A 16,914-nucleotide genomic window follows, 5' to 3' on the forward strand; every position below is an offset into this window, starting at 1 on the left:
CTTCCGGGGGGCCTGTGCACCCCGCCACTGCCGGGGTCCCGGGACCCGGGGACGGCTTTCCCGGGAAAGCACGCGGAGCGCCACGGGCTGCTGCAACGTCACGCCGGCCTCTGCCGCCGCAGGCCCGCCCCACACTGTGCGCCCCTACCTCCCCTCTGCCTGAGTGAGCCAGAGCCCCCGAATCAGCGGCTCCTTTAAACCCGTCCTGTCTGAGCGAAGAACGGACGCCCTCCGGCGACCTACGTGCAGAGGCGGGGCCAGGTCCAAGGCTGAGACCCGGGAGCTGTGAGAGCAGAGACAGGGAAATCTCTCTGTGCAGCCTCGGAGGCAGTGGATTAAAGCTCCACGGTCCATTTGATGTGCCCTGCGTCTGTGGAGTGCATGAATGGACAGCGAATCATCCCAAATTGAGGAAGTGGACTTTGAGGACAAGATTTAAGACTTTCCCCCCTTTTCCTCTTTTTACAACGAATTATCCCAAATTAAGGAGGTGGACTTAGAGAGCAAGATTTCAGACTTCTCGCCCTTTTCCTCTTTTTACAACGAATTATCCCAAATTGAGAAGGTGGACTTGGAGAGCAAGATTTTTTATTTTTCCCCCTGCTCTCTTTTTGTGAATGTGTATGTGTAATCTTCTGTGTAAGATTCTCTCTGTATAGCTTTGCTTCCACCATATGTCCCAGGGTTCTATCGGTCCATTTTTTTTAATAATTACTTTTTAATTTTAATAACGCTACTATATTTCATACTTTATTCTATTTTACTTTACCTGCTCTTTCCTTTTTTCCTACCTTCCCTTCCTCCCTCCCTCCCTTCCTCTGCTCCTCCTTTCCTTCTTTCTTTTTCTTTCCTCCCTCCCACCCTTCTTCTTTCCACTTTCTTTTCCTTTCCTTCCTCCCTCCCTCCCTCCTATCTTTCTTTCTTTCTTTCCTTCCTCCCTCCCTCCCTCCCTTCTTCCATTCACTCTTCCTTTTGCTTTCATTCCTCCCTCCCTCCTTTCTTTCCTTCTCTCTTTCCATCCTCCCTCCCTCCCTCCCTCCTTTCTTTCTTTCTTTCTTCCTTCCTTCCTTTCTTCCCTTCTTCCTTTCTTTCCCTCTCTCTTTCTTTCTTCTACTAATTCTTTCTTTCTGCTTTTTCTCCCTGTTATTCTGCGCCGGGTGGATGAAAGGCTCTTGGTGCTGCAGCCAGGAGTCAGTGCTGTGCCTCTGAAGTGGGAGAGCCAACTTCAGGACACGGGTCCACAAGAGACCTCCCAGCTCCACAAAATATCAAGCAGCGAAAATCTCCCAGAGATCTCCATCTCAACACCAGCACCCAGCTTCAGTCAACGACCAGCAAGCTACAGTTCTGGTCACCCTATGACAAGCAACTAGCAAGGCAGGAACACAACCCCTCCCATTAGCAGAGAGGCTACCTAAAAACATATTAAGGCCATAAGCACCCCAAAACACACCACCAGACGTGGACCTGTCCACCAGAAAGACAAGATCGAGCCTCAACAACCAGAACACAGGCATTAGTCCCCCCCACCAGGAAGCCTACACAACCTACTGAAACAACCTTAGCCACTGGGGACAGACACCAAAAACAACGGGAACTACGAATCTGTAGCCTGCAAAAAGGAGACCCCAAACACAGTAACATAAGCAAAATGAGAAGACAGAAAAACACACAGCAGGTGAAGGAGCAAGATAAAAATCTAACAGACCTAACAAATGAAGAGGTAATAGGCAGTCTTCCTGAAAAAGAATTCAGAATAATGATAGTAAAGGTGATCCAAGATTCTATTTCCAAGATCCATAATCTTGGAAATAGAATAGACAAAATGCAAGAAACAGTTAACAAGGACCTAGAAGAACTAAAGATGAATCAAGCATCAATTAAAAACACAATAAATGAAATGAAAAATACTCTAGATGGGATCAATAGCAGAATAACTGAGGCAGAAGAACGGATAAGTGACCTGGAAGATAAAATAGTGTAAATAACTGCTGCAGAGCAAAATAAAGAAAAAAGAATGAAAAGAACAGAGGACTGTCTCAGAGACCTCTGGGACAACATTAAACGCACCAACATTCGAATTATAGGGGTTCCAGAAGAGGAAGAGAAAAAGAAAGGGACTGAGAAAATATTTGAAGAGATTATACTTGAAAACTTCCCTAATATGGGAAAGGAAATAGTTAATCAAGTCCAGGAGGCACAGAGAGTCCAATACAGAATAAATCCAAGGAGAAATACGCCAAGACACATATTAATCAAACTGTCAAAAATTAAACACAAAGAAATCATATTAAAAGCAGCAAGGGAAAAACAACAAATAACACACAAGGGAATCCCCATCAGGTTAACAGCTGATCTCTCAGCAGAAACTCTACAAGCCAGAAGGGAGTGGCAGGACATAATTAAAGTGATGAAGGAGAGAAAGCTGCAACCAAGATTACTCTACCCAGCAAGGATCTCATTCAGATTTGATGGAGAAATTAAAACGTTTACAGACAAGCAAAAGCTGAGAGAGTTCAGCACCACCAAACCAGCTTTACAACAAATGCTAAAGGAACTTCTCTAGGCAAGAAACACAACAGAAGGAAAAGACCTATGATAACGAACCCAAAGCAATTAAGGAAATGGCAATAGGAACATACATATCAATAATTACCTTAAATGTAAATGGACTAAATGCTCCCACCAAAAGACACAGAGTGGCTGAATGGATACAAAAACAAGACCCATATATCTGCTGTCTACAAGAGACCCACTTCAGACCTAGAGACACATACAGATTGAAAGTAAGGGGATGGAAAAAGATATTCCATGCAAATGGAAATCAAAGGAAAGTTGGAGTAGCAATTCTAATATCAGACAAAATAGACTTTAAAATAAAGACTATTAGAAGAGACAAAGAAGGACACTACATAATGATAAAGGGATCGATCCAAGAAGAAGATATAACAATTGTAAATATTTATGCACCCAACATAGGAGCACCTCAATACATAAGGCAAATACTAACAGCCATAAAAGGGGAAATCGACAGTAACACAATCATAGTAGGGGACTTTAACACCCCACTTTCACCAATGGACAGATCATCCAAAATGAAAATAAATAAGGAAACACAAGCTTTAAGTGATACATTAAACAAGATGGACTTAGTTGATATTTATAGGACATTCCATCCAAAAACAACAGAATACACATTTTTCTCAAGTGCTCATGGAACATTCTCCAGGATAGATCATATCTTGGGTCACAAATCAAGCCTTGGTAAATTTAGGAAAATTGAAATTGTATCAAGTATCTTTTCCGACCACAATGCTATGAGACTAGACATCAATTACAGGAAAAGATCTGTAAAAAATACAAACACATGGAGGCTAAACAATACACTACTCAATAACGAAGTGATCACTGAAGAAATCAAAGAGGAAATTAAAAAATACCTAGAAACAAATGACAATGGAGTCACGACCACCCAAAACCTATGGGGCGCAGCAAAAGCAGTTCTAAGGGGGAAGTTTATAGCAATACAATCCCACCTTAAGAAACAGGAAACATTTCGAGGAAACAACCTGACCCTGCACCTAAAGCAATTAGAGAAAGAAGAACAAAAAACCCCCAAAGTTAGCAGAAGGAAAGAAATCATAAAGATCAGATCAGAAATAAATGAAAAAGAAAGGAAGGAAACGATATCAAAGATCAACCAAACTAAAAGCTGGTTCTTTGAGAAGATAAACAAAATTGACAAACCATTAGCCAGACTCATCAAGAAAAGAAGGGAGAAGACTCAAATCAATAGAATTAGAAATGAAAAAGGAGAAGTAACAACTGACACTGCAGAAATACAAAAGATCATGAGAGATTACTATAAGCAACTCTATGCCAATAAAATGGACAACCTGGAAGAAATGGACAAATTCTTAGAAATGCACAACCTGCCAAGACTGACTCAGGAAGAAATAGAAAATATGAATAGACCAATCACAAGCACTGAAATTGAAACTGTGATTAAAAATCTTCCATCAAACAAAAGCCCAGGACCAGATGGCTTCACAGGCGAATTCTATCAAACATTTAGAGAAGAGCTAACACGCATCCTTCTCAAACTCTTCCAAACAATATCAGAGGAAGGAACACTCCCAGACTCATTCTACGAGGCCACCATCACCTTGATACCAAAACCAGGCAAGGATGTCACAAAGAAAGAAAACTACAGGCCAATATCACTGATGAACATAGATGCAAAAATCCTCAACAAAATACTAGCAAACAGAATCCAACAGCACATTAAAAGGATCATACACCATGATCAAGTGGGGTTTATTCCAGGAATGCAAGGATTCTTCAATATACGCAAATCAATCAACGTGATACACCATATTAACAAACTGAAGGAGAAAAACCATATGATCATCTCAATAGATGCAGAGAAAGCTTTCGACAAAATTCAACACTCATTTATGATAAAAACCTTGCAGAAAGTAGGCATAGAGGGAACTTTCCTCAAAATAATAAAGGCCATATATGACAAACCCACAGCCAACATTGTCCTCAATGGTGAAAAACTGAAAGCATTTCCACTAAGATCAGGAGCAAGACAAGGCTGCCCACTCTCACCACTCTTATTCAACCTAGTTTTGGAAGTTTTAGCCACAGCAATCAGAGAAGAAAAGGAAATAAAAGGAATCCAAATTGGAGAAGAAGAAGTAAAGCTGTCACTGTTTGCAGATGACATGTTACTATACATAGAGAATACTAAAGATGCTACCGAAAAACTACTAGAGCTAATCAATGAATTTGGTAAAGTAGCAGGATACAAAATTAATGTACAGAAATCTGTGGCATTCCTGTACACTAATGATGAAAAATCTGAAAATGAAATCAAGAAAACACTCCCATTTACCATTGTAACAAAAAGAATAAAATATCTAGGAATAAACCTACCTCAGGAGACAAAAGACCTGTATGCAGAAAATTATAAGACACTGATGAAAGAAATTAAAGATGATACAAAGAGATGGAGAGATATACCATGCTCCTGGATTGGAAGAATCAATATTGTGGAAATGACTCTACTACCCAAAGCAATCTACAGATTCAATGCAATCCCTATCAAACTACCACTGGCATTTTTCACAGAACTAGAAAAAAGAATTTCAAAATTTGTTTGGAAAAACAAAAGACCCCGAATAGCCAAAGCAATCTTGAGAACGAAAAACGGAGCTGGAGGAATCAGGCTCCCTGACTTCAGACTATACTACAAAGCTACAGTAATTAAGACAGTGTGGTACTGGCATAAAAACAGAAAGATAGATCAGTGGATCAGGACAGAAAGCCCAGAGATAAACCCACGCACATATGGCCAACTTATCTTTGATAAAGGAGGCAGGAATGTACAGTGGAGAAAGGACAGCCTCTTCAGTAAGTGGTGCTGGGAAAACTGGACAGGGACATGTAAAAGTAGGAGATTAGATCATTCCCTAACACCATACACAAAAATAAGCTCAAAGTGGATTAAAGACCTAAATGTAAGGCCAGAAACTATCAAACTCCTAGAGGAAAACATAGGCAGAACACTCTATGACATAAATCACAGCAAGATCCTTTTGGACCCACCTCCTAGAGAAATGGAAATAAAAACAAAGATAAACAAATGGGACCTAATGAAACTTCAAAGCTTTTGCACAGCAAAGGAAACCATAAAGAAGACCAAAAGACAACCCTCAGAATGGGAGAAAATATTTGCAAATGAAGCAACTGACAAAGGCTTAATCTCCAAAATCTATAAGCAGCTCATGCAGCTCAATAGCAAAAAAACAAACAACCCAATCCAAAAATGGGCAGAAGACTTAAATAGGCATTTCTCCAAAGAAGATATACAGACTGCCAACAAACACATGAAAGAATGCTCAACATCATTAATCATTAGAGAAATGCAAATCAAAACTACAATGAGATATCATCTCACACCAGTCAGAATGGCCATCATCAAGAAATCTAGAAACAATAAATGCTGGAGAGGGTGTGGAGAAAAGGGAACACTCTTGCACTGCTGGTGGGAATGTGAATTGGTACAGCCACTATGGAGAACAGTATGGAGGTTCCTTAAAAAACTAAAAATAGAACTACCATATGACCCAGCAATCCCACTAGTAGGCATATACCCTGAGAAAACCATAATTCAAAAAGAGACATGTACCAAAATGTTCATTGCAGCTCTATTCACAATAGCCCGGAGCTGGAAACAACCTAAGTGTCCATCATTGGATGAATGGATAAAGAAGATGTGGCACATATATACAATGGAATATTACTCACCCATAAAAAGAAACGAAACTGAGCTATTTGTAATGAGGTGGATAGACCTAGAGTCTGTCATACAGAGTGAAGTAAGTCAGAAAGAGAAAGACAAATACCGTATGCTAACACATATATATGGAATTAAAAAAATATATATCATGAAGAACCTAGGGGTAAAACGGGAATAAAGACACAGACCTACTTGAGAATGGACTTGAGGATATGGGGAGGGGGAAGGGTAAGCTGTGACAAAGCGAAAGAGAGGCATGGACATATATACACTACCAAACGTAAGGTAGATAGATAGTGGGAAGCAGCCGCAGAGCACAGGGAGATCAGCTCAGTGCTTTGTGACCGCCTGGAGGGGTGGGATGGGGAGGGTGGGAGGGAGGGCGATGCATGAGGGAAGGGATGTGGGAACAGATGTATATGTATGACTGATTCACTTTGTTATAAAGCAGAAACTAATTATAAAAAGTGATCACAATGTTACTGAAGGAGATAGTGGCTCTCCTGTGACTTCTGGCTGTCAGGAGTGTGGGTGTAAGGATATCCTAGGTGCTCGGCCCCAAGCATGTAACCAGAACCACTGTCCTATCGAGTGTGCCATCCCAGTGTGGCCTGGTCATTGGCTTTCTGTGACCCTCTTCATAGGGACATCCTGTGCTCCAAGCCAGCCACCTACCCGCTGATTTCCTCTACTTGATTGCTCTCCCGACCCACCCCACCTCACCGCTAACGTTACCTCCTGTACTTCTCCCAAGGTTGCAGCCCTTACAACACCAAGGCCCTCCGGATCCTATGTATAGGCCATTGTTAGCTCCAGGCCTCCAACTCCACCGGGACCCTTGCTCCTACTACACGTCTACATGCTGGCCACCAGCAGTGGCTTGTCCACACTGATGTGCTCCAGAGGGTACCTTCCTGCTTACCTTGCAACTGTAGACCAGCTCTCGTTCTGCAGACCTGTTCTGGTGCTGGCAAACCAGCAAACTTCTCTGCCATCCAGTAGGTTCTCCTACACCTTCTCCAATGAGGTGTGACCTCCAGTCTTGGGGAGGGACCCGCATTCCAAGTTTGTCTTTCCTTGGGTACGCTCCCTCAGGCCCAGGATACCATATAGAGTTTTCCTATATCTTATATATTCTAGATTTGTCATAGTTTAACAATTCTTTATGTTAAACATTATGCTTCACTTTATGTTAAAATTCCCCTGTCCACTGTGTACTTTCCATCTCCTGATTGCATCCAGATTGCTACAGAACACAACACCTACAGCAAATACCATTCCTGGAATTACTGAAAGCCTTCTTTTGAGAGCTGCATCAAGTAAGAATGTCCACTGACACCCAGAAAGAGTAGTAAGGGGAAAAAGAAGGAATAAAATGCTCGGAAAGGAAAAAGTAAGACTGGAATTGTTTGCAGATGACATGATTGTGTACACCATATTCTACAGGTATTTACAAATTGGTAGAATCAATAAAAGAGTTTAGATAGCTGTTTGTAGGATAAAATATCAACATACAGAAGCCAACTGTATTCTATTTACCAGCAACAAATTTACAAAATGAAAGTTTCAAAGGCAGTATTTGCAAAATATGAAGTACCTAGGATAAAATGTCCTCTTATAGGAAAAATATGAAGTATTATTGGGACACATTAAGGAAGTTCTTATTAAAAGGATAAATAGACCATATCTATTCAATAACATTCCATATTATTGACAAGGAGTCAAATCTAAAAGTTCAATGCAATCCTAATTAGAACCTCAAACAAGATTTTGGTTGAACTTTTTCTGATGAATTGATAATTTAAGTGGAGTTGAGACAGGCCAAAAATAACCTAGACATTCTTGAAGAACAAGGCAGAATTGAGTGGCCTTATCCAAAGGTCAGAATTGTTTATAGATCTGTAGTAATTAATATTGATATGTGGTATTTAAAATGGACAGATAAATAGAACCATGGTACTTAATAAAGAGTACACAAACTAGCCCATACATAGGTAGATGCTTGATTTATGACACATGTGGCACTGCAAATCAAGAGTAAAAGGGCAGACTTTTCAATAAGTGGTTCACTGAGACAATCAGATATCCACATGAAGAAAAAAAATGAAACCCTACTCAATACTATACACAAACATCACTTGTAGGTGGATTATGACCTAACTGTGAAAGGCAAAACCACACATATTTCAGAAGGAAATATAGAGAATATTTTCATGGCCCCAGGGCAGGGACAGGTTTCTTGAAACAGAAAAGCACTAACCACAAGGAAAAGAATGATAAATTTGACTATGTTATAATTAAGATTTGTTCACAAAGCACAGCATAAAGCAAGAGAAAAAACAAACAACAAAGCAAAGGACTATTTTGGCCACACATATAACCACCAATGGACTGGTATTTAAAACACATAAAAAACTCATTGGATCAGTAAGGAAAAGATGGAAAATAGAACAGAAAAATGGTGAAAGAGTTGAACATGAACAGGCTTTCCACAGAAGAGAAAATCCAAGAGGTTCATAAACATGAGAATGTGCCCAAACTTAATAGTAGTGGTAAAAAAAAAACAGTAAATTAAATTCTGGCAATACTTGGTGTAGATGAAGATGTGCAGGAGCAGGAACTCTCTGTGTTACTGGTGGGATTGTAAATTGGTACAACCACTATAGAAAACAATTTGGCATTGTGTAGAAAAGCTGAAGATATGCATACTCTGTGGGCCAGTGCTTCTGTTCTTGCATGTATACCCAACAGACTTTTAAAGATGAGTCCCATGAAAAATGCCCAAGAATGTTCTTTGCACCATTGTTCATAATAAAAAGCTAAAAACAACCCTGGATGAACCCAGTGTTCATCCAGTGTAGAATGAAATAATCATATCATAATCACTTTGCTAAAATCATGCACTGGAATGCTAGTCAACAATGGAGACAAAAGATCTACGGCTACTAGGAACAACATGGATGAGTCTCTCAAATAAATATGATACACAGTGAAAGAAGCAGGCCATAAAAGGGAGCATGCAGCAAGATTCTGTTGATATAACTTCATATAAACTGTATTGCTTAGGGATGCATACAAAAGTTGTAAAATCATTTAAAAAAAAAAGCACTGAAATGATTATCACAAAGTCAAGATAACGACTATATCCATAGGGGAGGGTATGGTTTGTAATTGGGAGGAATACGGTGGATGTATTCTGGAAGGCTGGCAATGGTCTATTTCTTGACCTTCGTCCTGGTTACAGGGGTGTTTGCTTTTATAAATTATCTAAACCTGGAAGATATGTTTGATGCATTCCTCTATACCTCATATTTGAAAAAAGATGTTTCCTCCAAAGAATGTAATAGAAAGAAAAATATGTGATGTAGAAATTTTGATGAGGTTTGAATTGTTATGGATGAAAAACTTGATCTTTTAATCAAGAGATAAGCAAGTATCCATTATCATTAAAAGAGGGGAAAGAAGGGATTACTTTAACTATAGGTATCCCATAATCTAGTCATCACTCTAAACCTTTCTCTTGCCAGATTAATTCACCCTGTATTTATATCAATTCCCAACTCACTGATGACAGACAAATTGAAGGATCATCATCAACATTAATAAGATCATTAGGCATCACAGGCCAAATCCATTACAGTGAGACTAGGCCACCACACTTAAATGCAAGCAGGCACATTGGGGCTATTGGGCATGCAAAAGGCATCTGTGCCTTGTTCTCAGGAGAGTCCACTGCAGTAACTTAGGATTTAACCTTATCACATTTAACTAGTACTCTTGTCCAGAGACCGCCATGTGCTAGAGAATCTAGAGTAAGCTGAGGAATGTCCTCATCATGCTGTGAGACTGGACATAAAATTTACCATGGTGCAACCAACGGTGGAAGAGCAAAGAGTTGGTTTAGGTTGTGTACCTTATAGGGAGAACCCCGGAGTGGGCTGGGTTCTCCAGATTTCAATATAAATTGTTTCATCCTCCAGGTTTTGCATTTCTACGCTGAACAGTGCTAATCTGCTTTGGCCCCACCTCTTATTCAATCTAGTCTCTGCACCAGCAGGGCAAAAAATTTAACTATGCGACAAATTTTCCTGAAGACATTGCTCAAGACAGTTCTGGATATGGAAGCTTTCCAGGAAATTTTTTTAAAAGACAACCTTTTCAGTAGGAATTAGTAGCACTATGGTTGTTTAATCTCGACACATAGCGTATTCTCTCAGGAATTTTCTGTCATCCATTAATCCAGCCATCCATCCAGAAAACAATGTTTAATACAGGATAAGTGCTAACCACCATGTTTAGCACTGGGAGGGGCTGGGGGTGTGTTTATTTTGGTACATAAATCGGTAGTGAGGTACCGATTTATGTTGCATTTAGCAGATAGATACCTAAGGTATTCATTCCAGCACCATTTCCCCTGTATCTGGGAAGACCTCCTTGATTTCCTACTAATATTAACTGTGGAACTTATTTATGTATACGAGGCTCTGCCCCTGGGCTTTCTATTCTGTTCTAGAGACCCAGTACCAGAATATTTAAATCACGGTGGCGTTAAACACGTTTTAATATCTGATAGGGCCAGTTTCTGCGCATTGCACTTTTTTTTTTTCCTTTCAGGAACGTGTTCGGGCCCGCGGCAGGGGGCGGGGTCGCGCCTCCTCCGCGACTCTGGTTCCAGCGGGGCCTCATGGACGCGGAGATGGAAATCCCGAGGCTGCTCCCGGCTCGCGGGTCGCGACAGGGCGGCGGCGCTGGCAGCCCCGGGGGCGGCGGCCGGATCCACAGAGGTCCTGACCCGCGGGCCGGCCAGGCCCCCGCGCGCCGCCTCCTGCTGCTCCGGGGCCCCCAAGATGGCGGGCCCGGGCGGCAGCGTGAGGTGGCCCGTGCGGCCTCCCCGGGCCCGGGCCCTAGCCCGTTGGTGCCGAGGCCCGATAACGCTGGCGGAGTCGGCGGAGTCGGCGGAGTCGGCGGAGGCGGCGGAGGCGGCGGAGGCGGCGGAGGCGGCGATGGCGGAGGCGGCGGAGGCGGCGGAGGCGGCGATGGCGGCGGCGATGGCGGCGGCGGCGGCGGCGGCGATGGCGATGACTTCTTCCTGGTGCTGCTGGACCCGGTGGGTGGAGACGTAGATTCCACGGGCGCCAGCCAGGCCGCAGGGCCCCTATGGAGGGAGGAGGCCGGGCTGGGCCCACGGTTCCAGGGGCACGAAAGCGGCGCGAACCCCGAGGGCCGCCCTGCGCTGGGCCCCAGCTTCCTGTCCGCTATCCGCGCCCCAGTCCCGGCCCTGGCCCCGATCCCCGCCCCAGGCCTGGGCCCCGCCGCGGCCTTCGCGGGCACCGTCACCATTCACAACCAAAACCTGCTGTTGCGCTTCGAGAACGGCGTCCTCACCCTGGCCACGCCCCCGCCGCCAGCCTGGGCGCCTGGGGTCGCCCCTGCCCCGCAGCCCGGGGGTCTGATCGCCCCGCAAGCGGGGATCCCGCACGCCGCGCAGCCTGGCGACTGTCCCGAGCTGCCGCCCGACCTCCTGCTGGCCGAGCGGGCTGAACCCGCGCCCGCCCCAGCGCCCGAGGAGGAGGCGGAGGGCCCGGTTGCTGCTGAGAGCCCCCGCGGGCCGCTAGGCCCGGGCCAGGGCGTGGTGCTGTACCTGTGTCCTGAGGCGCAGTGCGGACAAACCTTTGCCAAGAAGCACCAGCTGAAGGTGCACCTGCTGACGCACAGCAGCAGCCAGGGCCAGCGGCCCTTCAAGTGCCCCCTGGGTGGTTGCGGCTGGACCTTCACCACCTCGTACAAGCTCAAGAGGCACCTGCAGTCACACGACAAACTGAGGCCCTTTGGCTGCCCGGCAGAGGGCTGTGGCAAGAGCTTCACCACGGTGTATAACCTCAAAGCACACATGAAGGGCCATGAGCAGGAGAACTCATTCAAATGCGAAGTGTGTGAGGAGACCTTCCCCACGCAGGCCAAACTCAGCGCCCACCAGCGCAGCCACTTCGAGCCTGAGAGACCCTACCAGTGCGCGTTTTCGGGCTGCAAGAAGACGTTTATCACAGTGAGTGCCCTGTTTTCCCATAACCGCGCCCACTTCAGGGAACAGGAACTCTTTTCCTGCTCCTTTCCTGGCTGCAGCAAACAGTACGACAAGGCTTGTAGGTTGAAAATTCACCTTCGGAGCCACACTGGTGAGAGACCTTTCCTTTGTGACTTTGAGGGCTGTGGCTGGAACTTCACCAGCATGTCCAAACTCCTTAGGCACAAAAGGAAGCACGACGATGACCGGAGGTTCATGTGTCCTGTAGAAGGCTGTGGGAAATCTTTCACGAGGGCTGAACATCTGAAAGGCCACAGCATAACCCACCTGGGCACAAAGCCTTTTGTGTGCCCCGTGGAAGGCTGCTGTGCCAGGTTCTCTGCTCGAAGTAGTCTCTACATTCACTCCAAGAAACACTTGCAGGATGTGGACACTGGGAAAAGCCGATGCCCAGTCTCCACTTGTAATAAACTCTTCACATCCAAGCACAGCATGAAGACCCACATGGCCAAAAGGCACAACCTTCGCCAGGATCTCTTAGCTCAGCTAGGAGCTGCAAATTCTCTTACGCCCAGCAGTGAACTTACCAGCCAGGGGCAGAATGACCTCGGTGATGCGGAGCTTGTGTCTCTCTTCTCTGATGTGCCCGGTAATAGTTCTGCTGCAGTATTGGACACCGCATTGGTGAACTCTGGGATCTTGACTATTGATGTGGCTTCTGTGAACTCAACTCTGGCAGGGAACCTCCCTGCTAATAATAATAATAATTCCTTAGGGCAGGCGGTGGACCCTCAGGCCTTGATGGCCACCAGTGACCTTCCTCAAAGTCTGGATACCTCACTCTTCTTTGGAACGACAGCTGCTGGTTTTCAGCAGAGTCCCTTAGATATGGATGATGTCTCAAGTCTAAGTGCGGGGCCACTGGGATCTCTGAGCTCTTTGGCGATGAAAACCTCGAGTCAAGAGCCCCAAGCTTTGACCCCCAGCAGTAAGCTAACAGTAGACACAGATGCTCTGACTCCTTCGAGCACCCTTTGTGAAAACAGTGTCTCGGAACTACTGCCGCCAACCAAAACGGAATGGAACGTACATCCTGACTCTGACTTCTTCGGACAGGAGGAAGAAACCCAGTTTGCATTCTCCAATCCAGCAGGAAACCATGGGTCTCAGAAAGAAACAGAACTTATCACAGTGACTGGCAGCTCATTTTTGGTATGAACTAAACTCTATTCATTCCTTGCCACATGGCTTACTTTTATTGATGACACTCAATTTTAAGAGTATTCTGGACTAAATGTTTAAATGCAGTCATTTCTTATAGGTTTGAAAAAGAACAGAGCCCTGGGCTACAAGTTTGGAGATTTAAATTCTGATCTTGAGTCTGGAACTGACAGGTTGTGTGACCTTGAGCAAGTCACTTATCCTATCTGAGCCTTAATTTCCTTATTTATAAAATGAGGTAGTTTGAATAGATTGTTTCTAAGGTCTTTTCAACTCTATGATTCGTTGATAATATGCTTGTTTCCTTGAAAAAAATTAGGACATTTTTCAGTGATGTTGCATGTGCTTTTTTTCAAACCTGCATAAAATACACATAATAGTAGAATGAACATTCATGTATGTGACACCCAACTTCAGCTATTGTCAATTCATGAACATTTTTGTTTATATAATCTCCATTCTCACTCTCTCCCAGTATTATTTTGAAGTAAATACCAGATATCACATCATTTCAACCATAAATATGCAGTATATATTTCTATAAAGCATGGGTTCTTTTGGAATAATCTTCAGTTCCATTATCATACTTAAAGTTAACAGTAGTTCTTTGACACTGTCAGGGTTCCAACTTATAATTGTCTCATAAATGCTATTTGTTTTAATATTTTTAACAATTAGAGTCCCAGTAAGCCTCTTAACTGTCTTTTTAATCTGTATGTTACCCTGTTGTCTCTTTTCTTTCAATTTTACTCATTGAAGAAAGGAAGTTGTTTCACATGTAGCATTTGCCACAGTCTTAAGTTTTGGTAATTACATCCCTGTGGTGTTAAGTTCCCCTATCCTTTGTTTCCTTAATTTGGTAGTTGGATCTAGAGACTTGATCAGAATGGAAATATGATTTTGGGGGTAGGAATGTTTCATATGTCATGTTGTGTTATTTTAGCAGGTGGCACATAATGTCTGGTTTTCTCTCTTGTGATATTTGCAGCTGCTGGTGACTGGTGCATTAATTCATGATTACCTGTGCTTCTGATATCATGAATTGTTCTTGTAGAGTTACTATTAGTGGAGGAAGAAATGCTGTTGAAGGCATGTATAAAAGTTTGTTAGAAATATTATTCAATGCCAAAATAGTTTCTTAAAGGTAGAACTAACAAGAAAAGAAAAAAGTAGCAAAAAATGTTTTGACACTGCTCCCCATTTATCTTCCTCACCTCTTTTGATGATGAGAGGCTTTGCTATTGTAGAAATTGTCAACCAGGACTTTGACATGAAACAGACCCACGGTCAAATTCATGTTGGATAAGTGGCCTTGAATAAATTAATTTCACTAAGCCTCAGTTTCTTAGCTGTCAAAGGATCATAGCAATGCACACACATAACTAACACACCTGAGACTTTTAATCTTTTCCAGTTTTTAATATGTAAAGAAAAATACTATGTGCTTTGACATATTTTGGTAAATTTATATAATCCTTTTACCATCTCAATCCTTCCTACTGTAAAGAAGAAATTGGGATAATTTAATCCTGTTCATGTCCAGACAAGGTTTGTGAGAGTTAGGGTGTAGCAAGATAGGGAATCTCTTTATTCCATCCGCTGAATTATTTCCCCCCAGGAATTTCTGTGCCTAATGCCAGGAGTGGAAACATTGCTCACAGGTATATCTGCATCCCTGTTCATTAGACCAATTTGTCACCGTCTTTGCTCTGATTCCAGAGTTAGACTTTGCTGTAACTGCAGAGCCTGCTGTTGCAGCAAGCTGATAATGGAGCAGAGAAAGTTTCCTACTCTCTGTGGTCTGGAGAGCTCATTGTTTGCATTTTCCCAGAGTTGAATATTGTGTGAAATGTCTGTCTTACATGAGTGTAGCATTTTGAATTTTGTGGAACATCTTCACAACTGTTGTTCAGAGCAACCCTATGTGGTAGTTTGGGCAAGATTTGCTCTGTGGCTCATGGCACTTTAGCAAATGCACATTCTAAATGGACTTTGGCTAGTGACTGACAGTTCTATATATATCAATAGCTTAAAACAAAGAAGATAAATTATTTTCACCTCTCACGTCCCACCCATCCAAATTTCATGATTTATCCCTGTGTCATAACTAGCTGCTGTTTTCTACTTTAATTGGTTTCTGTTACTTTCTGTTTACTTTCTCCCCAGTCCACTCCCATGTATGTGCATTCCAGCCCTTACCATGCCTTACTTTTTATTTTTTAATGGATAGATCTCTTCCTGCTACTATTCCTCAGATCTCCTCATAGCCCATTTTCTTCCAATGATAACATTTGCTGAGTGTACACTGCAGTTGTGTGTATAGTAAGAAGTTATTTTCTGAGCTTAGATAATACTGTGTGTATATATGACTCAGATGGTAAAAGACATTATTTTCTATATTGTTCAGATCAGAAGTAGATTTCTGTTTTATTATTTCCATTTTTTAAAAGTTTTTGCCAAGGAGTTAAGCTAAAACTCGTGTTTGCTGTAGTGTACTAGCCCAGTAGTGTTTGCATGTGAATGCCTATGGATGACAGTTATTGTAGCTCTTTGGCAGTGCACTAAAAACTTGTCACTTTGAAATGTTTATGTACTGTGTGTATGGGGGTATACACACACATACACACATATATTTTTAAAGTGGTTTTATTCATTTAGTGATAAACAAAAACTAGGCATACTTTTGTAAATCAAAGAAATGCTCAGAATTTCATTGTGTCTACACACTCAATGGTTTTCTCTCTTTGCTTTGGAAATATTTGTATTCATAAAGCACATTTCAAAAATATTGTCGTTCATTAAGGCCTCTTAGATTGAGCACTGTTTTTCATGTCTGGCAGTTAATGTGCGTCAAGGATTGAAATGAACACACAAGTAGCGAACATCAAATAAATTACTTAAACATGAAGAGAATTTATACTGTGACTTCTTGTTTGAATTCTTTAAACCAACTTCCGTCCAATAAAAAATCATTAACTATATTTTTTTCCTACTCATTGCTTGAATTTTCAAAGGACAAATGTTACTTATCTCATGGGTTCACAGGATTTCATTGAACAAATTTGTTCAAATTATTCCTCTTTCAACTCCATTTTCCAGAAAAGTGGTGAAACTTTTTATACTTTCAAGGTACGAAGTTAAACTTCTGTTGGTGGTGGTTTAAAATTGCCATCACTCCTTTTGAATAATTGTACATGTTTTAATTTAATCCTATTTCCTTTCTGCTTCTCCTCAGTCATTGGTTTATTAAAAAATCTTGCCAATTGGAAGCATAATAACACGATGGCTTAAAAAGAAGTTTCTTTCTGGATACTCTGTTGATCATGTTGACCATAAGTTCAAAATATATCGGCCTTGGCAT

At 42.5% G+C, this 16,914-nt stretch overlaps 1 protein-coding gene across 1 annotated transcript; it reads left to right on the forward strand.

Annotated features, from left to right (window-relative positions):
- The first annotated feature begins 10,917 nt into the window (after positions 1 to 10,917).
- Positions 10,918 to 16,508, forward strand: ZXDB (zinc finger X-linked duplicated B). Its single transcript, XM_081221487.1, has one exon. It carries the CDS (start codon positions 10,992 to 10,994, stop codon positions 13,548 to 13,550), a length of 2,559 nt encoding a protein of 852 aa, XP_081077613.1. The 5' UTR covers positions 10,918 to 10,991; the 3' UTR covers positions 13,551 to 16,508.
- Positions 16,509 to 16,914: the final 406 nt, after the last annotated feature.

Source organism: Mesoplodon bidens (genome assembly GCF_964165515.1).
Source record: "Mesoplodon bidens genome assembly, chromosome: X".
NCBI lineage: Eukaryota > Metazoa > Chordata > Mammalia > Artiodactyla > Ziphiidae > Mesoplodon > Mesoplodon bidens.

What these genes read in the sequence shown, in the direction of transcription:
- ZXDB (XM_081221487.1), top strand. Translation starts at nt 10,992, where the DNA reads ATGGACGCGGAGATGGAAATCCCGAGGCTGCTCCCGGCTCGCGGGTCG.